The sequence below is a fragment of the Euwallacea similis genome, chromosome 13 (genome assembly GCF_039881205.1).
Source record: "Euwallacea similis isolate ESF13 chromosome 13, ESF131.1, whole genome shotgun sequence".
NCBI lineage: Eukaryota > Metazoa > Arthropoda > Insecta > Coleoptera > Curculionidae > Euwallacea > Euwallacea similis.
Window position 1 is genome coordinate 2176179 of NC_089621.1, and position 24941 is coordinate 2201119.

Genomic DNA, 24941 nt, shown 5'->3' on the forward strand with positions numbered 1-24941 from the left:
TAGATTATGAGGAAAGATCAATGAATGATTTCCTGCACATTTTCCGAACAAATTGCTAACAAATGTGGCTCTCAGCTCCATAGCGAGTAGAAGACAAATCTAAGAGCTAATAACAGCGGCCTTTTAGAGAGATGACACTGATTTGTTTCCTCTGCCGGATTTTGTCGACTCTCCTTTATCTCGTTCCGTTCTAAAAATGATCCGCATATAGAGCGATTTAGGCCAAGAGTTTTGCAATAATGTCCAAAATTGGGCGTGTTTATGAAGTTTTGGAAACTTTGGGCGAAAGTTCGCTATTTAGCACATTAATAAAAGCCATCACGGCGCGGAACCTTCTTGTTTATGTGGGTTAAATCGGTAGACCGTCGGAACTCTTATCGACCGTGAAATATTCGAAGAATTTAGTTCGATCTTAACCGGAGAATTCACTTTCACGAGTAGAATTTATGGCAAACTGAAGAGAGCTCGGTTCCGCTCCGTGTAATTTTACGATTTTCAGCGGCCGACATTGTAGTCGAGAGTTCTATGCAAAAATGCCTCGCAACCCGGATTTATCGTCATTATAAATCCGGTGCAATCGCGCGACTAAATCAGATGTCAAACGCAATCCGGCAGGCAAATCAGGATGAATCTGACGCGTTAGGGCTAAAATATCCCTGGGGCGTGAGCCGTCTTATATATCATTATTACGCCTCTTTGGCTATTTATCTTATGTCCGAGGCAGACGGTAACACATTTTCCCTTTAAAATTTACACTAAAAACCACCTTAAATATTAAAGATGCACCTGGAGCCGGCTATAAAAGCCCAACGTGCGTAGGTTCCTTTAGCTAATTTTATTGCCAGTGAAATTAGTGGTAATTCTAGCTATTCCAAATTCACTTTTTGACTGAATTCTTTAATGCAGAAAGTGGCCGAAAAGCCTGCTTCATGTGTTCTCTAGATATTGAGGGCAGAAGAATGAAAACATTAAGTTTAAGCAAAAGTGTTTTGATACCTCAATTGAGGCCTAGCGGCGATTTTTTCAGCAATTTTACTTACAAATTTCAAAATCTGCTGATTCTCAGGGACCAATCTAGAGCCGCTAAAAAGAGGTAACATTGCTCAAAGGCTGAAGGGTAATTCATGAGCAGCGAAATCCGAATTAATTTGACCCCTAAAACTAACCTAAAACCGCTTTATAAAACGCGAACCTGAAAGTTTAAAAACTTCCACGATGCAATATGTAACGGAGATTGATTTTGGCAAGTTTTCCTTTAGTCAGAAAAACAGTGTTTTAAATTGCAATAAATCTTCCCTAAGGTGGGCAAAACTTTGCGGACGCCGACGTTTCAAGTAAGTTTCAGTTTTTCGGCTAAGGTATTTTTGAAATATTGCCCCAAAATACATACTTGCCCCGGGTTACGTTCTGCTACTCAATCCCGAGGAGCTTTTTCCATCTTAATATTGGGTAACCAAAAAAAAAGTTTTGAAGGATTTATTAGCCATAAAACACTAGACAAGGTATATGCGAACTGGGCCAACGAATATTGACATCTCTTCCTCGAACTGGCATAGAGATGAGTAAAGGTCTAATGAAATTTGTAAAGTTCCGAATGTGAATGTGAGCGAATTCCAACAACTTTTTGCCTGATTTAACCAAATAAAACTCGCTTGAACAGTGTCGGAACTAACGAAATTTGGATCAGGGAAACGTGTCTTTGAATAATCTGGAAAACTGGGGATTTTCCTTCGCATTCCCTATTATATCCACGCAAATCAAATTTATTTCGACAGCCAATATCGGGGGTTAGACAGCGTAATCTTACGAGAGTTTCCTCAAATTCTGATATTTCAGAGTGATTTTAAAGCACAGCCAATTATCTACGAGGCCCCCTAAAACTGTCCGTACATATTTCTCTTGGAAAACGTGCCGGAGAAACGCTTTTCGTATGATTGATTGGTACATCTGTAGCATGTTTTGCATGCGAAACGACTGCCGTATTTTACTACAAATAATTCTCGCCTGTGTCACAGGGGTTGAGCCGTTCGCTTTCTCATTGCCTGTACATCAGATATTGGCGAGAATTAATCAGCCGCTCGTCACTCTGTAGATTGGGGGTCTCGTTATAAATCCCCGGAAAATATCCAGTTTCCATCCAAAAGTCGAAAATGAGTGTTAAATGTGCCACTACAGTTTTCTCAAATAATAACGTTTGTTGTTGGAGTTTTCGAGTCCCGACAAAGTTTAATCCTTCTTGCCGCGATAATTTTCCCTTTCGGGTTAGTGAATAGATAAGAAGAATGTTAATTAATTTAAAACTTGGTCCGAAATTAACTTTCTAGGGATAATAAAACTCGTTGTTTCCCTTGCGAAACTTAACAAATGCTTTTGGGTTTTATGCCTTTGAGTGTTTACCCAGTCAAGTGATCCTTAAGATTATGATTAGCAAGATTTACTTCGGCTCGGAGATTGGTGGAGAAAATTATGACGCGTCCTTGTATGGGAATACAGGGTGTGCCAAGTCCAACCGTCAACGTGGGAACCATTAGAGCTACAGTGTCGGTTACATGCAGACAAAGATTTTGCTTCGTCCGACGTCCGGAATAGTTTAAGTTTGGAATTTTAGCGTTTACACAGAGGTAGGCACAATGAGTGCGAAATAAATAATAAAATCATAAAATGGAAATTTGCAACCAAATCTGCTTTGTGACCATTCCACTGGTTGGAATTGATTATTACAGATAGATAGAGAATGAAATTGGGCATAAATAGACACAAAATAAATCATATAATTAAAGAAACTAAGCAAAAAATTATATTTGGTTTTGTAGTGTGAGTGAAAGGCACTATGTGGGATAAATGGATAAAAAATTGGCACGAAAGCAGGGAGACCTTCTAAACTATAAGAGATACAGCATCGGCTAAATTCAGGCAAATATGCGCAATTTAATGCTCATTTAGAATTTGCTTTAAGATTGGAAAAATTCGCAATGCTTCCGGATTTCTGGGAATTTTGTGGAATTATTGAGGAATTTCGTCGCTGCTCTCGTTGCAGAAAGCAAAAAATATGACGCCGTTAAGCCACTTTGTTATACGGAATCAAAAGATGTCGCAAAATTTTCCCCAATACCTAAATTTTATAGAAGAAAACATGTTTTTGCTGATGGGCGTTAAACTTTAAATAATTTAATCAGTCACGCGTCTCTTTTTGTTCACGAGATGCGATGCATAATTCATCTTGGACTCGCTCTATGCTGAGAATCAATACATTGTTAGACATTTTTGTGGCAATTGCATTTCTCTCATTTCTCGGTTATTAAAACACAAAACAATATTCCCTTGCACCCTAGCTGAAGAGTAAATTTCGGCAAATTACCAGCCCTAATTCAGCCGCCTGACGACGATAGCATCCCCTAATGCATATTTCAGTATTTTCGCTAATGAACGACTGGAACAAAACCCCGAGAAGCCCAAATTATTCCGGCTCAGAAATTTGTATTTCGTCGATTGACACAACAATTAAGCTGTTTGCATTTATGTGTTCTGATGTTCCCCCATTTATACTTAAAATATGCATTTATCCATATTTATTACTGTCGTTTGAGGACGTCGTTTCACGTCGCTAGGCAAACAGGGCGCCGAAACGCCTCGCCTATTAATTTGGAGACAAATTAAACAGTCTTTCATCAGTTTATGGATGAGGGCTTTCGCGACTTGAATTATATGTATATCAGAAACCCAGTTTCCTATTTACTCGGTTTTGGACAATTTAACTCGGCCAATGCTGGCCGATGGGTCTAATGGCCGAAAACTCTAAGAGTGTAAGCTCCGAACTACACTGTAAGACCTGTAAAGGTCGAATGATTTCCACGCTGCAAAAAGGTTTTTTTTAACTTTGGCATTTCTATTCTAATTATACCGCATGTTATGCTCGGATAAAGCTAAGTAGCGTCTGGCGTGTGTAGCGTGGCATAAGGTAAAACGGGTTATTGAATAAACATCCGTTGAAAAAAAGTTTTCGGAAAAAAGCTAATTTGCGACATTACATTTCGCGCAACCGAATCGACCTCTCGGTTCTGTCATTTGTCGGGAAAGTAATTAAAAAATAATCACTTTCCTTTAGCATGCGAACAGGCAATTTACGGTATTTAGCGTATTTTCAGGCACAAATAGTTTACTGTCCTGCTGATGTATTATTTTACGAAGTCTACCGGGATAATGTAAAACAGATATTTATATAGAGGGTATCTCAAATTTTACTTTTTTAACCTGGGAATCTCAAAAACCAATCACATTTAAAGAGCCTGGGGTAAATCCTGCACTACCCGGTTGCCACACGACTTCTAAAAGTTTCATCCCACAAGAGAGAGAGAAACGGTTAGTTCAGGTTAATTTTATTACAACGGTCTTGCAAGGTCAAAATTCCAGCCCGAATCAAACATCTTCAAATTCCTAAATATCCTCTCTCCCTAAGGAGACTTTTTACCGTGCAATTCTCTGATTGCCTGTTTAGGTTAGTTCAAGTTAGTTTTATTGTAACTTTATTACAACTTCAAAATTCCAACTAAGCCACCTTCAATTGCCTCAATAGTGTGTCCGCTTGAAAAAAGTTTTTACTGTGTAATCCCCCGGTTGTGTGCTCAGGTTAGTTCGGGTTTTTCAAGTACATGGTTCTTTCGCATAATCTAGCTATAGGCTTATTTCGGTCCAAAGCAAAAAATACTGTTTTTAATAGCAATAAATCGGCAGAAAAGTGGAAAAAGTTTGGAAGCGGTCACAGTTGAAGCGAGTTTCGGTTTCTGGAATAAGACCCGTATGAAATATTACCACAAAATACATATCTCGCTTTTATGGAACTAAACTGTATTAAATAATGTGGATTTTTCCCTGCCCCCGGTATTAGCTTAGGAAGTTTCTTTTAATCGGGTAAAAAGTTTTGACTTTTTTATTATAGCTGTGAAGCGAAGTACTACAAGGTACAAAAAATCCACTTTCCGTTGAATCGGTCGAAACTCATCGCCCATCGGGGTTAAGAGATCAGTGCAGGTTTAGGAGGCCTTTCGACTTTCTGGTCATATTCTTTTACTCGGGCTACGTAGTAACTGTCAGGTCTCATGATAAGAATGAAATTTATACACGCACGTAGAACGTTATCAAATAAAAACTAAAATCCCTTTCACCCATGTTGATTGATATATCACTTTTATTTCTTTTGTTTCTTTTTAGCGAAGCACTTTTAGAGGCTTTACGCCATCTGATAACGAGGATTCACCTTTTAGGAAACTATCGTGTTTATAGCCTCGAAAATCGCCTCTTTGCCATTTTTAACAGGCTCGATATGTTCGGGATGTGCGGATTTATTTGCGGAGTGAAAAAGGAACGTATTGATTTACAAAGGATTACTTGTGCAGGCGTCTTTTTACTTCAGAAGGTCACATTTAACAAGATGACTAAAACGGTTCAAGTTCCACAATTAAAATAGTATAAAGGATGGTATATTGTCTTCAACTTTCTTGGCGTGTTATTTAACGAAACCCATCATAAGACCCAAACCTTCCAATCTGAAATCAAGCTAAAACTCCACTTCATTACTTGGAAACGTTCTGATGCGATAGATTGTCGTTACCCCATTTCATTGGTTCTGTCTGCTCGAAGCTCCTTAACGAGAAATTAGCATAAAAAACGGCAATGAAGTGTTGAATCCGCGGGAAAAAAGCAAAAAAATAAACTTTATTCATTAAGGTTCGCTTCTTATAAAAGAATATTTCGAGGAATCAGAATTGAAAATAAAGCCTGATTTATATGAGAGGCATTGCTGTAATTTATTCCCGTAATTGCCAAAGTTGACGCCATGCTGAATTTCGACGTATTATTCTAGCTCATTTCATTGTTATTCCTTTTGTGGATTTCTTTTGCCTTTTTTGTTGCCGCGGAGATTTCTTTCGAGCTGCAGCAAAAACTTAAGAAAAGTTCACCGCACGATGACAAATATTAATCTTCTCGTTGTCTTTGCTATTCAAAAAACGCATTTGATGTGCCAACATTTTCACTATTTAATGCACGAACCTAACACCCCAAGTATCTACTTTTCCCAATTAAGACAAATTCAGAGGATCTAAAGTTGAATTTTAAAAGTTCTCCATCCTCGACGACTTCTCCAACTGCAGTAAAAACTTTCTCCTTGAGGGAACGTGAGAAATTGACCCCGAGTAAAAAATAAAGTGCCTTTTTCTACATTAGAGACAAAGGACAATTCCGCAGAGTACCGTCATCTATTTTAGTAGCGTGTCATAAAACTAATGGCATTCGTTCTCGGTCCTTATCAATTGAAGTTATCGATGAATAAGTGCGGTTATTGCAAGAAAAAATTGCTTTATTTGCTTTATTTTGAGCACGTTTTCTCTGATTGTGGAGAAATTTGTTTTACGAGAAAATTCGATAATCAAAGATTCAGCAATTTCAGGCTTGTATAGTGCAGTCACTAGGGCTAAATTAGCAAGAATGATGGCACTAAAAATACAGAACAATCTCTAAACCACCCTCAAAATAGAATAAATTCATCGATAATTCTTGACTGCTCTCACTTATTTTTGGAAGTAGTACCTCACACTTCTAGTCAAATTTGCACAAAAAAATTTACTAGAGAGAATCTGAGGATTTCCTACTGCTTTCCTGAGGTTTAGAATATCGGGAATAAATCAGGGGGTGCAACAACCTATAGAGCGACTAGGGACGCGAATTCTCAAATACTTTATTATTTTTATTATTTTTTGGGAATAACGTCTCAGACCCCAGTAGCGGTTGGATCGGGTTAGTTCAAGTCGGGACAGCGGAGATTTAAAAGAAGAAATCTGGATATTTTTTACTGTTTGATTTATTGGGATATTCCTGACGTTTTGAATATCGGAAGTTAATGGGGTTACAACACTCTCTAGAGCGATTACAGCGAATGTCGCTTGTCTACTGCTGAAGAGTGAGAATGATCGGATGTGGATGTTTAGGGAAACCGCGAGAATGACGGAGATGGAAGAGAGAGAACGAAACACGTAGAGAACACTTGTCGCGAAGGCACATCAAAGATGACGAATAGGCCATCTCTCCCCTTCTAATTAACGCTTCTTTGCAGTTCTGAGAGTGCGGTCTCTAGGTGAAGAGAGTAATCCGAAACCCTCCATTTCCGATGCTCAAACCCCTCTACATGAGACCAACCTGGGATAGGCAAATGCATTATTCCCTCTCCTATATAAAAAAAAGTTAGTTTCTGTTTCTAGAGCCTTTTCATTGTTGAAATTTTCATCTTCGCTTATTCTTATTTTGTCTTCTCTGCGTTTCGGCAACAGTGATAAAGTGCATTTTCTATGATTATAAATCAAAAATAATATCTCCTACTTATCGAAATGAAAGTCTAAACTTAATAAAACCGATTCGGAATTCATTAAAAACAAACTAAATAAATAAGTTCCCAAAGTCAATACGAATTTATCCGCCATTTCCATTTATATTTAAATTGACCTTTCCGCTTTAGTACGCAAATAAGCTTGCGTTTCATGTCCTCGTAATTTTTTATTTTGCTGAAGCAAGAACTGTCGGATGGACTAATTTGCTTAAAAAAATAACCGAGATTTTTGCTCTGGAACCCGGCTCAGATGAAGTTTGTTTTCACTTTGAAGAGGTTTAAAAGGCAAAATATTTTGTTAGCCGCTAGGTTTTTAATAGGTTTCGACATCGAATCCTGAGGCAAAATTGTTAATTAACCAGGTAGAAGCAGTATTAGGGCCTCAGTGGTGCTAGAAAAAACAGTAATTTTATCTGTGACTTTCTCTCAGCAAAAAGCACGAACTTGCTTTGACAGGGCGGATTAAAATGAACCCGTTTAGCAGGCAGGAAGTCTCCAATTCATAAATATCCACCCTTTACACAAAGACCATGGCATCGTTAAGAGTAAACCCGAGTAATAAAGAGACACTCCGGATAAAGTCCATCCCGTTAAGTAATTAAAGCGGGCATGGGTAGCTAGAATAGCTGAATTCAGCTGCAGAACAGCTTTGTCTCTATTCCGAATGTTAGCCTAAGGTGAATTCGCGGTTAGACAGGTCGTCCAGATGGAATTGGCTCAATTACCATTTCTGTTTAGTTTAGCAAATTGGGTTTTTCCATGTTGCACATTCGGTGATCAAGTTTAGACTATTATTTTAAAACTCGTTTATTGCGGTATTCAAGCGACTAGTCTGCGTATTTCCTGCACTGTCCACTGCGATCTCGGGCTTGTCCATTGGAGCATTCGTTGTTTTTCACCAGGATGATGCTGGTTGTTTTGAATGGAACAGAACCTGGAGAAACAAAATTCAAAATGAAAGCAGAAAAAATAACTAAAAACATACAAACCACTCGGCAAAACCAAAATGCATCAAAACTCATTCAGAAGTTGGTTTATTACACTTAATTGCAATTAGAGTGGAATTGACTTACCAGTTCGATTTCCTCCGGAATTATTAGTTGATGGTACTGGATTGGCAACTGTCACAGGGGGGCGGATTTCATCCCCAATTGGGGAGCACAATGCAACTTGTACTACCAATATCACACAGGCAAAACCGGTGAGACCTATTGAAATTTTCATGCTGGCTTCTTCAAGGACTGTTACGTGGTCTATTGACGACCGATGGGTTTTTAAATTATTTAAATGTCTATGGATCTAACATTGTTTGCATATAATGCAGAGACGTAATCAGCACATAATACTAAGAATAAATTATATATCTGAATCACAAACTAGAATTAACAATAATTAGGCAGGATGCGGCAGACTTCAAGGAGAAACGGTTAATAGTAAATTACTTACAGAACTTTTTTTGCGTTGAATGTCACGGATAAAGCATGGAATTTGGCGAATTTCTGAAGGATCTGAGGTTCATATGCGAAGCGTCTTTATGTTGAAATTTTGGAGAAAATATCAGCTGTGGCGAAAAATTGCCTTGCAAATGGACCAGGAAAATATCACATTTGGGGAAATCAAGTGCAATTAAATAACAGAACGGAAAATAAAATCACACATCCAGAACTCCCGCGAGAAGCCTGGTTCGTCAAGAATTAAAATTTGGGGCTCTGGATCGAACGATTCCAGTTAAAAAGCACCTCAGGCGTCCCCTGGTTCAGAATTATTTTCCAAATTATGTCCGGTGTTAGTGACGCTGATTGTATTGACTACTACTGACTTTTGTCTCTTTCCAAAGTATCGTCGGGGCTAGAACGCTCTATAGCTACCTGCTATGGAAATAGTTTCCTCAGGTAGAACCATATATAAATATAAGACAATATTATGAACCACTTTTGCTCTCTTATTTGAAGCTCTATCTTTCCAGATTTATCTAGCGCAGCACTCAGTGCCATCGCTGGTCGAAAAAAAGCCCAAAAGTGCCTTTAATTGTGTATGGATTGAGGAACTAACGATTATATTATATATAGCACTATCTATTATAGCACAAATCGATTCCTGGTATAATAACCAAAAAGCCACATATTAAAACACCCTTAGTCCACCCCTAGAATCTCCAAATCAAACAGTCGATTTCAGGTAATTTCTGTTTAAACTAACAACCTCGTAAGTGCTAATTCAATATTGTTCAAGGTCCGACAATATTGTGATGATGAGTTAATATATCCTCCGGTCAAACCAACTTTTCCATACCCTCAGATTTATAAATCTGCGACCTGGACAGTTACGGGCTATTAAAAGACCCGCTCGCTCCCAAAATGGAAAAACTCCCTATAAAGTCGAAATATTGGCTGACCAACGTTAAAGAAACGTTTAAATTCGGTCTCTGCCAATAATGTATGTTACGTCGTCAGTCGGAAATTAATGAAATCTGTCTGAGTTATATGGGCAACTTCGATTTATCTACGTAGAACGTTCCCTAAGATGAAACTGCAGATACATGACAAAAAATCGAAAGCTTAATATGAATGTATTAAAAGTGTTGTAATAAGCTGCCTCTTCTATATAGGTCGTAATTAATGAATCTTGACGCTGAAGCCCCTAGTCACTCCACAAGTTCCCTAATTGAATAATATCTTTTTAAAACCTTTAAAATTACTTTTAGAACTTGTTAAAACTTTGTAATTAGCTAATTGAATATAGAGGGAACTTCCCCGAGGAACAATCGATGATGGGAAATGGGCCGTTATGAGCTTCATGTAACATTGTTCTGTTAAGCGATGTGCGATTTTTTTCCTGAAAAAAATTAAGGTTGAAAGTAAGTTTTTAGTTCCTTCTCGGCAACTTAATCTGGATCTGCAGCACGAGATTCATTTATCAACAAAACAATGCTGAGCTATAACAAGGACTGCTCTATCTCCTCAGAGGCAGCCTTTGTTCCCCTTTATTCGACGACCAACCTTGTTATCATTGAACCTCTAATCGTGTCGGTTTCCCCACTTACATTCCGTACCATTTATTTAGGGAAAATGCCACGCATTTCGGCGACAACTCGGAAAAATTAATGGCGTTTTTCTAAACGCTCTGAAAGGGGGAACGAATTGTTGCCTCCAAGCCGCGTCGACTTAAAATAATGGAATTATTTCCATTGGAAAACTGAAATTTCCCTATCTCGAGTGCACTTTAATTGCCTCCTGAAACCGATTCAGGAGCCGGTTTCCAGCAAAGTATGGAGAAATTTCGAAAAACGTATAAAAAGGCACAGTCCGGACCTACGGTGCGCTGGTTCTAAAGTCTCGTTAAGAAAGCCCCGACAAAGTGAGAAAGCTTCTTTATTTCACCCTATTTATTGCCGTACTTTCTTGTACCTTTGCATTTTTCTTGAAATGCCCGGAAATGCAACGTAAAATTAATTTTTACCTGATATTGCGAAAACTACTAGTGGCGGATAATGATATGTTATTACATGCCAAAGCGGAAAATGTTTCATTACTGTCGAGAGATTTGATAGTTTACCGAGACGCTCAGTGCCGAAGTTAGTTATAATCTCCAGACACTAAGGAAACCTTCATCATTGCTCGCATTCTATTTTATTTACAAACAATTCTATAATCCAAAATTTCGTAATAATGTTTTTTTGTTTGACATGTGCCAAATAAATTGTCGGTCGATATGCACCTTTCTGGATATTATCCTTTAACTCTTTTTTGCTTGTGATTACGGATTTGTATGCCAATGACCCTGCAAAGAAAATCCAATAGATTTAAGTCGGGCCTTCATGGTGGCCAGAGAGGTTAACTATCTCAACCAATCTTCCCTTGCGAGCATAGAACAATCAGCACCAGCACCATCTTGCATGAACCAAAAATATTGCCTTCTGGGACACCGTATGTAGATTTTTTTCCTCTGTTTCTTGTCAGAAGTTCCAAATAAGGCATTTGGACCCCTAAAGAGAATCTTAGGCTATTTGGTGAATGCTTCAGTAGCCATGGTCTTGAGCTCAATGTCAAAAGAAGTATCCACTTGTTAACAATTGTAAAGACATTGAAGTATATACAAAATTTGTATAATTTTACATCTTTACACAAACATAGGAATATATTACCAACTGCTGACACAGCTAAAAGCCTGAGTCTAGTTCTTGTAGGTTCTCTGAACTTTGAGACGCTTCACAAAAGCTGCAGCTGGTATATTTGAAGCTGAAGAGTTTGTAAAAATTTAAATAGCTAAGTGTGACTTCGTAGAATTAAAGGATTACTGGGGAACTGGTTAATTTATTAATACTCAAATTTACTATTGTGTCCTGGCTGCTGTGTTTAAGAGAAAACTATAACTTGCACAGAGCTGTTGCGCTCGCTTCATTTAGGAAAAGGTGTTTTTCATATCAGCTAAAAAGCTCTAAAACACTAATGAGCCCTAATTCAACTTTGTGCCAAAATCAAGCACATCATCATGTCGCTGTCCATACGAGAAAAATGTAGCAGTCGAAAAAGAGAACAGATTCCAACAGAACAAAGCCTAAGAAGCAATATCATTACACATATGGTTTTAAATTTAAAAAAAAATACCAACGAATATGGAGCGCTTAATGATGAATACAGGTGGATACTGAGAAGGAAAGGCATTAGCATTAGCATGAAAGTCAACAGGCAACACCGGAAATGATTATTCATTTTTCTGTTATTTTTCACTTCGCATTTACCTCCTAGTTAATTTTCTGCACTATGAAACGGAAATTAATTTTGCATAACATTTCCTACGAGGTCGGGAAGATAAAACTAACAAAAAGTATCTCGAGGGAGGAAATTTGCAAATCGGCTTTAGAGTCCCTTTTTTACACCACCAGCTATAGCTTTTGTAAAGGTTTACGACTTCACTTCTCGCACTTAAAAAGGGAATAAGCAAACAGGCAAAAATGGGTTATATTAAGTTAGTTGAGTTGAGATTAATTTCAGGTACCTTTATTCTCCCAAAAAATTTTGCTGAAAAAAGTATCAGTGCAGTTCAGATTAGAATTCAGTGGTTGTTTTAGGGTGAAAGCAGGTATATTGATTTTTTTAAATAGGCAATTGAAAATATAAAACACCGAAATACTTTAACATGCAAAATTTCAATTATTTCATAAATAAAACGATTAAATTACTTTTGGCGCTCATCGCCTCAGGTGATGAGCCTCTATTGATATTTCGAAGAAGCGTGAGGTACTGCGGTGCTACTGAAATCGGCAACTAAACTGAAAATGAAATCGAGCAATTCCATTGGTTTCGCACAACTGCCAAATAGGCCTTTTCCAGCAATAAAACTGTGTTAAGCCTGTTATTATTGGGCTCCTGACGATGCTGAGATGCACTTACTTTGCGCGCTCGAAGCACAGATTTTAAACTGAAATCGATGATTGGGATAGACGTAAACGCTAGTAAAATAAGTCAGATTTATTTCCAAGACAGTGAATTGCGTAAAATTCGAAACGCCAAGTCAAATAGTGAAACAAAATGTTCCCAAAGGAAGCCATTGAGATAAGAAGAGCGGCAATATGTATTAGTGATAAGAAAGTATGAAAAATACGTTCCTCGGGACATCATATATCAGGTAACCCACAGAAGGTTTGAATAATAAACCCGTATCGGATGATATTTAAATAATTTATTCTCGCACTATAAACGCAGGTTCTTATAAGTAGCCACGTCGAAGGGATGTTTAAAAAAGCCTAAGGGAAGACGAGCTGAACGGGGGTTTTTAATTTGCCAGGGTACCGGCCGTAGAACAATTTCCTAATTGCTTTCTAAAGAAAGCTAATTTAATTTGATTCCGAATGCGAGAAAAGTTCAGAAAAACTTAAACAATTAAAGGGATTGAGGCTAAAAAGTAGATTGCCTAACAATCTAACAGGAACAGCGTCTATTAGGGAAAATCCAATCTTGGCAATTTTCAGACCATTCCTGAAAAACTTGTTGGGAATTCACCTTGTTGGACTGAATTTTCTTTATCGGTGTATTAGTTTGCAGGGGTAAATTGCCCCGAAAACTGGAGCAGACCAGAGCGAAAAAACTGGCACGTTTGCTACTAAAATTTAAGGGTTTTTAAATCTTTTGTTCGGAAAATTTCTTTACAAAGGCCGAGTCTCTCTCTTTCTCTCAGCCATCTAATATATTATTTCTAGGTTCACGTCCCGCTCTCTTGGGGCCAAGTCAGCCGCCTTTGTTTCCTTTTATGCTGCAATTCCCTTTTCATATCTTTCGCTATCTTCGTCGTATACAAGGTGGTCTACTTTGAATTTCAAAGAAGCTTAAGAGGAGTCAATTACCGGCTTACTTGGGAAGCAAATATTTATAGGCCTGTAAATTTGCTCCAAACGTTTTAGCTAAACATTGGCAGCGGCATGTTCCCAGAAAAATTTTCTTGGATCGACGACTGGAGCGGGCCGTTCCAGGAAATTCCATTGATCCAACACGAGGATTTTTCAAACTTCAGCTAGAGGTCATCCAAATGGAACGAGATTAAACGGTTACTTGACCTATAGACAGGTCCCTCCTTAGCCCTCCGAGGAGCGAAATAAGGCAACTAGTTCTAAGATAACGACGTTCCAAGTGGAAGGAAAACTAAAAGACGAATCGACACAAAACTTCAGATGGAAGAGCGAATTTAATCTAGAAACTCGCGTGTTTGTGGATTTTCAAGTAGTGTTTAGGTATTCTCCGTGGGTAGCGCCAGGGCCCCACTCATTAGAAACGGGAGCCGGTGCAGGGCTCCTCTGTTTCGCGCGAAAGGATAACGAAGCGGCTATAAAGCCTTCTTTGATAATGGAAACGGGATTAGTTTATAATTTCGTTACCTCCGCAGCGGTAAGCCGTAAAATTTTTTGTGTCAGGCGAGAAAATTCGAAATTAAAAGTAAATTGGATGGATGAAAGCCCATACCAAACCCAAAAGAGGGATTTCCGCTATTGCGTTCAAAGTTGAGTTAAAATAATGTCGTAATCTGCATGGTATTTGACTGCCGAATCCTGCCTGCCATTCGTAGCGTTGAAGCAAGATATTGCCCTGTTCATTGACCTGTTCATCTGGATAAAGAATTTTCCCCACAATTTGCAAGCCAATTCTGGTAAATGCGGCTTTGAATTTCGTTTTTTTAAATTACCGATTCTCCCCATCTCGATTGGTGGTAAGAAATACTTTTCGCATTCGGGTAAATATATTGTCTATTACACCGAAACTCTGTACTAGGAGTCCCCCATACTCACCGTTTAATTCTCTGCAGGATCCACGTGCGAATTTATCCTAGTGCCAACACAACTCAATTCAACGAAAAAACTTCCCAATGAAAATCATGCCGCAAACGTGCTAGGTACTTTATAAAAATCTGCATTCAGGATTGATGAAAGTCCTTTGATCGTTGGAAAAAGCACAATTCAATGCCAATCAAGCAAATTATGATGATAAGCTATGATGGTAAATTATGCTGATAAATGATGACGGTGACTTATGATGATGACTTATGATGGGGAGTAATAATGATGATGACAGAAGTTAAAAATTTAATGACAGTGAAGTTTAATGTTTCGGTTCATTAATTATTAATTCAGAGGTATAAACTAGACATAGCTATTATTAATTCTTCAGGGCCCTAAATATTTCCTAAAATCCCATTAAACTATACCAAGACTCGTAAAATACTTGAAAAGTTCCAAAAATAACTTGAAAAGTTGCAAAAATCCCAGAAGGCACTGAACAGTAAAGATTTTAAAATCCTAACCCGGAGAACCTTTAAAATTCTTTCAAGGATCGTAAAATTTCATTTCAACTAAGTAAGAAAATGTTTCACTCTCACATTCGAGGCAAAAAATATGCGTTGATTTTGAAGTATACATATAAAATATTTAAAAAAAATTTAATCATAGATTTTTCTTTTTGGCCACTTTCACTCTCTCTAAGGCACGCTCCTGACCCTACATATGTAAGTACGCCTTTAAAGAAAGGTTGTTTATTTAAATAATTTTCTGTAAATCCCAGGAACTCACGATTTTCCCACGGAAAACCCAGCATTTATCAAAACTTTTTAATTAAATTTTGAATGTATTCCGAATATTTATAATTACTTTGGAGCTTCGCGAAACCTTTCTTAAACACCCTGTAGAATAATAATTTTCTGAAATCTATCACTAAAGGGGGTCGCCTACTTTTTCCGGCCCAACTGATTTTTTTTTCTTGTCATTTGCAGTTAATCAAGAGCCCGGCAACGATTACTTATTATACTATTTACTTATTTTTATTAACTCTCAAATGCACGAAGCATTCCACCGAAACACCCTGTACGTTATTGAATATTTGGATTCTGCCAATACAGGAAAATATTCGCTTAACTCACTTTGCCATAGCTGCCTTCATCAGCTTTCAAAGGATCTCTTTGCGGTGTTAGTACGCTTTCAAAATTTGACCGAAACAGGAATGTTGCGAGAGATTTTATCAAGAACGAGCTTTTTCCTTAAGCACAGAATTTCTCCATTTACAGTTTATTTCCATGCAGATGCAGCAGGAAACAACCTAATGATGTTATCCTTGATCAAGTGATGACAAGCAACATCCCATTCGCTTTTTCACTGTCTATTACTGGAGACATAAATCGGGGAAGATCAATTATTGTTTGAGTAATAGATTGTGGTCAAATTCATTTTCCGATTGTCATAGTCACTTTGTTTCATCTCTGCGGAATCGAAGCAAATATAGACTTCAGGTCCCCATCATCGATCATCTTAACTTAAAAGGGCTTTACCCTGACATCAAATAATCGTCCCCATATTCCTCAATGTCATTCGATATTTTGCCGGGCTTAGGTCTGGATCGCATTGTGATTTCTCTTCTGTGATAAAATTTTTGTTCACTAGGTATTTCTAAATAGGAATTCGAACGAAATAAATTAACGACGTCAATCAGCTTAAATTTTTAAAATAACATGTAACTGACGGGAGAATAAATGATTGATGGGGAATCGGCACGATTTCGCAATAAACTCTCAATAAAAGATATCAAAACGTAACCTGGCACAAATACACAAAATAGGGTGTGTTTGAAGCAGATTGGAATCCTGCCAAATACAGACGACGCCAGTCATCCTGCCTCCCGGGTCATTTCCTTGAGGACCCATACATAATAAAATACATACAATCAAAACATTTTATTTCATTAAATAAAATACATTAATAATTATTATCATCAAAAAACGAATAAAAGTTTGAATATCATCATCAGAGAGGATAAATTTGGAGTCAATTTATTAAGTATTAACATTAATAGTTGATTACCGTTACAGCGAAATGTACATCCTATTTTATATTAATTTACATCTATTAATATGAAATATGTCCAAAGGTAAAACATTAACATTAACATGGGTGAATGCAGACATTTTACCTGTTTATAAATTAATCCAATCAAAAAGGTCAACTTCAGGGCGTGTCTTCATATAAGTATAGAAATATTTTACATCTTTTCACTCTGTTCTCAAATTTTCACTTTACGAGACACTAAATTCCGCAAGAAGAACGTTAACATCCGCTTTGACATGATACGACTGCCAAAGTGTAAATATGTCATACTTCGATCACAGGGTTTTTAATTTCCTTATACACAAAAATAAGTTTCTTATCTTTGATAATTAGCAAGATTTTTTAGGCTAAATACTACAGCACTAATTGACATTTTTAACATTGTTTAAATCATCCTCTGTCGGTACATTATCCTATATCATGTTAACAGAATTCCTATAGGCGCTGATATTACCAAATTTTGACTAGACATAGTAAAATAACAAATCTATACACAGCCGCTTCGAAAATAACATTTCTTCACTTAGATTTCGAAAAATTTAAAAAATCTTGTTAATTCCACTCCAAAGTTTATGCTAGAACTTTAAGGTCTATCTAAATATATACAGGTTTACCCTAATTTAAACCAACTGAGGCTTCTCACAAAATTCAAAAACATAAAAAATTCGCACCATTAGAGCTGCTCGAACTTTTGAGATGGCGATAAGATTCACAACTGAAACGCACCAAAGGAATATGCGGTAAATTTGTGGCCTAAAGGGGACGCAATATAGGGGTGGATTTCACTGTGACTGAGCGCGAAAAGGGGTGTTTTCAGGATGGAGGAAAATCTCTCTAGAGAACTGAGAAGAACCTGAGGCATTTTGAGTGTGTTTACAGTGTCAGGTTAGTTTTGAAAAATAACGTTACTCTTAATCTATCAGGCCCGGAAACAGCTAAAGAAGGGGTCCAAACGTGGTCACCGCATGGGAATCCGTTCCATTGAGAGAAGGAGTTCTTGGTTTGCGCTAGCCAAGGAGATTCAAAAAATAATACTGCTGAGAACGAGATTCCGAAAGGGGATGCAACATTGGGGGTGGATTTCACTGTGCATGGGCGCAAAAAAGAGGTGTCTCCAGGAGGGGAGGAAAGCCTCTCTGAAAGACTGAGAAGAAACAAAGGCATTTCGGATGTTTTGAAACTCGGAGGTTTAGTTAAAATCACTGTTATAAAAGTATAATGATTTTTGATCTATCACAATCAAAAACGGTTAGAGAAAGACTCCAAACGTGATTACGATGCAGGAATTCGTTCGCTTCAGAGAGGAAAATCCTGGTTTTGACTAACCAAAAAGCGACAGTCTTGAGAGCGATCACGACCTAGAAATAACAGTGAATTCCTTCCCTGATGAGGTGGCAGTTCCATGTTTAATTACTAATTAAGTGTTCCAGCATAAAACATCTTTTTAATCGATCTATGTAACGGTAATTCGGAAAAAAATAGTTCTAATTAGTTCAATTAGTAGATTAAAAAGATTGGAAATAACTATTCTATTTGAGGAATAGTTAGCTTAGGTCTCTTGTTGGTTTCCAGAAAAAGAACCGTTGAGGAACCAAGAACCGTTTCAAATTCACATGTTACTTGAAAATTCAAAAAATTTTTAATTAAAAAGGAAGTCTCAACACGTTTGTAAAATTGCAATCCCAATCCTCCTATTTCGATAGATATATGGAACCGTTATTCGGTATAAAAGCAGCTGAATTAAAAATGATTAGAAGATTGGACATAACTGGAATAACTACTCTAATCACCGAGAGGGTTTCTTGTTATTTTAATATTTTATTGGGCTTATTTGCCGAACGCTTCGAAACTGTTATATGTCGTGATGAAACGAAAAATGTATGCTCATTCAAAAGAAAAAAAAACTGCTAAAACGGTAGTTAATTTCAGTGCATAATATCTCAATGTCTTAACCAAGACAAGTTAAGAACGAGTTGAGACACTATATCGGTCCTTCAGTCTAGTGGTACTTTCCTCAAGATCCTTGCTTCTGATTGAGGAACTTGCTCTGCCTCCTTCTAACCTCTTACTGTCTTGCATACGCGTAAGTGTGTGATAGTGGGACTCATAAAGTAGAAAGCTAAATCTCCGAAAAAACTGTAGAATTAAATTCAGAATTTAGGCAGAGGCAAAAGGAGGTGATGTCCTGCACATATATGATTAAATAGCACAATCTATTTGTGAAAATCCATATTGAAAAATGAATTTCTCTATGGATACAGCTTAAAGTATAACAGTCTTCAGTTAGAATTCAGCAGACTCACTGATCACTATCATCAGTTAGATCAGTTGGAAGTGGGAAATGGAGGGAATTAAAGACACATGGGAAGACAAAGTGATAGAAGATAAGGACAAGACTCAATCATGAGGAAATTGAAAAAAAAGCCGTTACGGTATACAGAATATTTTACTCAGTCGAAGTGGGTAAGTTTTGATTTAGTGAGCGATCATGGAAAAGCCGTTCATTTTTCTACACAATACGTTTAAGTGGAATTTATGTTTAGTTGGTTACGAGGATGGTATTATGGAAATTCAATGGAGAAATTCAAGTAAAAACTGTTGAATCCCGAGTCGTAAATGTCCAGAATGGAATGAGAGCTAATAGAAACGAATTTCTGCATTGCATTTTTCGATCGAAGATCGGATCACAGATACGGAAGGAAATTGGAATGCCATGAGATACGAGTAGACTCTCTGTTTACTTTGTTTGTTCCTCTCGAATTATAAATATTTCTAGTTAAAAAAAGTGAATAAAACTGTCAGAGAGATACGTGAAAAAATACCCTCTTTCACCTAAAGGATGTGCCATTAATGTGTGGATGGCGCCTCAGAAGTTATTGGTCTTATCATGCAAATTTTTATAGATGTTTTCTAAATTATGGCCATTTCTAAGTGAAAAAAATTGTAAATCAGAAAATTTCACTAGTAAAACTAGAATTTCAGGTTTCTTAAGATAAACTAAATGGAAATACCAAATTCACTGAAATTCTGAAATTTTTAAATTGAATATTTGTGGATTAGAAGCTTACCGAGATGCGATAATGAAGCGTTCAAAAAACGCTCTGTCATTAAAAAAAGCGTGCCAGGAAGCTTTCCAATTATTGGAAAATTCCAATTAAAAAAAACGTAAATTGCAAAACCCCAAAGTTGCAGTTTTGAAATTTTATTGACGAAATTTCACAGACCAACTTCATAGAGGTATCAAGATTGGTTCAGAAGTTATAAGGCTCTTGATGCGATTCTAACATAGGACTCCTGAATTACGAAAGCTCCTCAGTTATGGATGAAACCCTATTGTTTATCTACTATAACTGCAGATAAAATTTGCATACAACCAGGCCGTGAAAACGACGTCAATTCCGCCATATATCCCAATCATAGAAAATTGCATGAATTCATAAACGAGTTTTTGCCTGGGAAAGCAAGCTTCGGGCAAAAGCAGCATGAATATACCGCAATGTAGATGTGGAATTGAAAAGAATTCTTTGAGGATGGCGTCAAAGTGTTGTGTTATTTAGAATATTGCTGTGGCTTGAGGCAGCTTCGGGGGCTGCAAATTTACGATAATTTTAAAACCTCTGTGGAAATGAACACCTCAAACAGCACCCTCCACCTCCACCCCAAAAAATCTGATGTCAGCAAACAAATTAATGAAGAAACGACTAAGATTTATTGCTTACCGTCAACATTTCCTTTCCGTAGCTGGGCTCGGCACGAGACGAAGCTATGCATAAAAATATATCGGCTCATAAAAATTGAATAACTCGTAAAAAGCGTTAGAGAAGCTCATTTTTTACCGAAACTGACAGATTCAATCAATAAAATACATCGTATATGTGGGTAAGCAATGGTGTAATAGCACGTTACGCAGAAATAGAGCCTCCTGGGTTATTGATACATTAATAAAAATCGGTTTGTGGCACATAGAGGGGCGTCAGGTTGGTATTATTATGTGTAATGGATCGTTTCCAGTTTAGGACAGGAACCCCCGCATTAGCTCGGCTAACACTGGATCAAATTTAGTAGACTTAAGAACAAAAACCGAAAATCCGGAAGCAATTCCAGTGACCATTCAACCCGCCTACAAATGATAATTTAACCACTAAATAATTAATCCCAAAGTTCGATTTAACCGGTGAGATTGTGTATGATTTAGTGCCGTTCGAAACTGCAGCACCGATAAATTCAATATTCTCAGCTCCTTATGGACCCAACTTTGCCGCGAACTGCACTCGAACCAGATAAACAGAAATTAGGTACGGCAAAGGGATTATGCTTCAATACATGATGGAGATTGCCCTCAGGTAGCCTAAGGGCGTAGGTAAATTAACACATTGTCTCTTTTGTCCAAACACTCGTAGAAACATGGTTGTAGTAATATACAGTGTGAGCAAGGAATGTACATTTTTTCACTTTAATCTAAATTAACCTAGCTAGATTTTATAGTAAAATATAGATACATGTCAGAGTCTTTGGCTTTCGTTGGGGTCACTTACACTGGCTTGCCTCCACGGCTTACATCAGCAAGAGCCCTCTTAAGCACAACCAGGAAATTATGACCATTTTTATCGCAGATGAGGTTAACCTGGAGGGAGTCGCTGCTGATCCTGCAACCAAGAAGTTTGTAAATCAAAGAACGGATTTATTCCTAACTTAATTCGGCGATGCAGCTTCGTGACTCAAAAACTTTTGTTGGAAATTAAAACTCATTTTCATTCGCATAGCGAGCAAGACACGCTTAGCACTGCCACAAATTTCCAACTTTGCTATTTTGCTTTTAGCAGCTTAGCAAAACCGAACTTGTTTATCCACCCTCGTGTGAGTTACTTCATACAGGGAGTTACAAAAGGATCAGTTTTGTGTGTGTGTGAGGAGGGAAGACGGGAGCTCTCTGAAAGTTAAGTAAAACCATAACTGCTGGGTGGTCTGTTCTATATTTCAAGCAGTGTAAAGCAAGGTTTTTGAAACATGGAGAAGTTTCAGACTCTTTGATGGGGTCATTTGAGTTCAGGTTTTATTCAACTCTCCGCTATCCGCATTCAATCAAATCTGCCAAAGATTTGATTGCTGGGGTTGCCAAGCAATTTTTTTTTACGGACTTTTTACGGCAAATTTACGGAGCCGGAGACGAATTCGGTTGCGACTCATACAACATCACCTGTGACTGGACGTCCACAACCGGGTTGATGGATCTTTGGATGACCTCCAATGCGACGATAACGTAACTGAAGTTTTTAAAAAAAATTTCCTGGTCTTGGTTCCTTGCGGGCTTAGGAAATTGTGTTTTTTTGAAAAAATAATTGAAATTCATCTCTCGAAAATAACCGAAAAAAATCCATCTTTTTCAAAAATTCAATTTTGATAGAAGAATTTTCAGGCCTTCCCATGTGATTTCCTAATGACCTTGTAATGCCAGGTAGGTGTAGCAATGCATACAGTGGCTGGATAAGCTCATAGATATTACCCATCCTGGACCACAGCTATAAGGTCTATATAAACCAACAACACCCGATAAGCCTAGCTTGGAATTCAGCGTGATTTTCTAAGAGACGCACTGATTTTACGCCTTTATGTGTTAAAACACGGCATCATTTTACATGCAATCTGGAGCATATGTACTCTTCCGCTTTGACCTCCAAGAAATACATCTTTCTTAAGTGTGCTTAGACATACATAAATAAATTTCCTGCATTGCACCATCCCACCCACTAAAAAATTTATGGTCTGCATGGGACCAGGAACGTTTCGCCGCCAACACACACATACACACACAAAACCAGAGGCGAATAAGTTTTAAGGTTATATAAAACGCCCTATAGGACTTGAGCGAAAAAACGACTGTCCTCTTTCATTTTCTATCCCAAATCCAGTTTTGAAAAATACTGCTCGGCTTTTTATTCCAGAGGTAACAAACGGACAGGACGAGAGCAAACAGAATGATACGTTGGGTATTAAAATTTTATGGTTGCGTGCCTCTGTGCCGATAACAGAATATGAATGGGTACATGCCAATTATCATTCTGTAATCGAAATATTAAGCTAATCACTCTAGACATGATGGAACTACAGCAAAAGCTTTCTTAATTAATCGATCGATAGTGGAATGTGCCCCATCACTCAATCCTGCACGTGTCTGAAAAACACTAATTCTGTGTACATATTAATAAATTAACAGTAATTAAGAACAAATCGGCGAATTAACATCACTCCAACCCCCAATCTATTTAACACCAAAATGTGTTTGAAGACAAAGTGGTTACCTGCGGTGTGCACCCTATCAGCCCTGGAACCTGAGGGTGCTACAGTCCCTCGACTCTCCAAAACCAGCCCTTTTTGAGGCCGCTCTCCCTCATAGCTCTTTTCGTTGTTATTCGTGTAGACTGTTTCTATGGTGGCCAGACACTTGAGCTTCATGTTGCCTCTCTTGAAATGTTTAGGTTTGGCCACAAATTCCAGCACTGCAACAAATAATTAGTTTGAGAATTTCATTCATTTGTCGGATCTCAACAATACTGATCTCTCATTGTTACGCTGAACCTATCACTAAAAACCGCGATAGTTTGCAGTTTTGCAAATATTGCTTTTTAGAAAATACCATTCGTGCAGAATGATTGGATGGACTTTGATGGACTTATGCTGTTAACCCCGATAATTTCTCTGCTGGCCGCAGAAACTCATGCAACGTAAAATGAAAAATTTACTAGTGGATTCATGTTCTCTAATCATGTATCAGAAATACCTCTATTAAGAAATTTAGGACCTCAATTTCCTGAAATTGTGAATTAGAGATAAGAAACTCAGGTAAGGGATAAATCTCATCCAGGTCATTATTTTTATTGGAGCAGATGAAAATTCTGTTGATTTTTAATTTCAGTCTTCTCCCACTGAAGGATGTAGAGGATACCGTATGCAAATTTTCATAAATCCCCGATTTATTCAAAACCCTGAAGAAACATAGATAGCAAATTTACCCTCAAAACGAAAACAGAACAGAAATGTGACCCACAAAAACACAGGATGTCTCATAAGGAAAAATTGACTTTTTAGCATCGCATTGTGTACATTGGGTATAACAATTTTGTACGAATCCTGATCCAGATTGGCGGTTCTTTTAAACCCAGAAGAATATCCAGGCTTTTCTATGTGATTTCTCAACCGCCTTATAATCCTTATCCAGACTTAAAACACAAATACATTCTCAAATTCAAAGCCTCATACATACCTAAACTCGCAGTTTTCAGTCCTTCCCTGCCCACCGATTGCACGAACGGCCCTTTAATATATCTCGGATCTGCAGGTTCTCCATTGATCATCCAGTTGAGCTGGGCAGCAGGCTTGGACTCTTTACTGGAACACGTCACATTAACCAAATCTCCCACATGGTACCTGGGCTGACCACCAGTAATTTCTGGACCTCCCTTGGGCGGTGCTGAAACAAATAGCATTTTTTATTAGGGCGAACATTAGAAGTGATATTCATAAAGAGGATACGGAGATAAATCTGGCAAAAACACGGCGAAACCAGAATGAAGCGGAGGCCGCAAAAAAGGCGCCAGATGTCGGCCGATATTCACATCCAGAATATCGTTTTGGACCATTAATGATTCAAAAAAAAATGAAAAAGTATCGTAACTTCTTTACAATTGCCCCATAGGGATTGCGAGTTCCGGTTTGTATATTTATTATCATACGCCACAGCTTAAATATGGTTGTTTATAGGATTCTCTGGCGAATATGAAAGGAGGTGAGATAATCCGTTATTCATGGATTGTTCCGAACCACCAAATACGAATTTACTGTCAGACCTGAAAAGGAAATATGTAATCTGGATGAAGCGAGTCTAGCATTTCTCATTTCGATTTTGGGTCCGTTTCGAATAGAGCTCTGCAGTTGTAACCGAATAAATCTGAGCGTGAAAGCTCTATTTTAAGGGCGCATTTCAGATTAAATGGAGCAGCTCCAAACTTAATATTGATAACGCTGTTTTCTTACCATCTGGTAAACATCCATCCATTCAATAAAACAAACACAATTTCAATCCCTCTGTTTGATTTTTATGCCAAGCGTGTCAAGTAGTACATAACTTTCAAGATTGAAATTCGCCAGTAATTTTCATTCCTTGCTACTCATGGGAAACTTTGAAATTATCAGTTTTTTCAAATA

The 24941-nt window shown here is 37.7% G+C and overlaps 1 protein-coding gene and 2 long non-coding RNA genes across 4 annotated transcripts in view; 1 reads left to right on the forward strand and 2 right to left on the reverse strand.

Moving 5' to 3' along the window:
- Positions 1-6903: 6903 nt before the first annotated feature.
- On the reverse strand, positions 6904-8625 carry LOC136412984 (uncharacterized). 2 transcript variants are annotated; one of them, XR_010752445.1, is made up of 4 exons: positions 8452-8625; positions 8104-8312; positions 7823-8050; positions 6904-7769 (listed from the first exon to the last, which is right to left on the reverse strand). It is a non-coding gene; the product is annotated as an uncharacterized lncRNA (long non-coding RNA). The 2 variants fall into 2 exon arrangements; XR_010752444.1 differs by having other exon boundaries at positions 6904-8050.
- A 7948-nt stretch (positions 8626-16573) lies between these two features.
- The window catches only part of LOC136413319 (uncharacterized), a 133842-nt gene continuing 125474 nt past the window's right edge, over positions 16574-24941 (reverse strand). Inside the window, exons 4-6 of the mRNA XM_066396818.1 lie at positions 24001-24207; positions 23039-23236; positions 16574-21385 (exon numbers count right to left, since the gene is read on the reverse strand). Of these exons, the coding sequence (XP_066252915.1) occupies positions 21294-21385; positions 23039-23236; positions 24001-24207 (497 nt within the window). The 3' untranslated portion in view covers positions 16574-21293. The remainder of the gene's footprint in view (positions 21386-23038; positions 23237-24000; positions 24208-24941) is intronic.
- LOC136413330 (uncharacterized) lies at positions 24202-24816 on the forward strand. The gene is made up of 2 exons (XR_010752466.1): positions 24202-24447; positions 24498-24816. It is a non-coding gene; the product is annotated as an uncharacterized lncRNA (long non-coding RNA).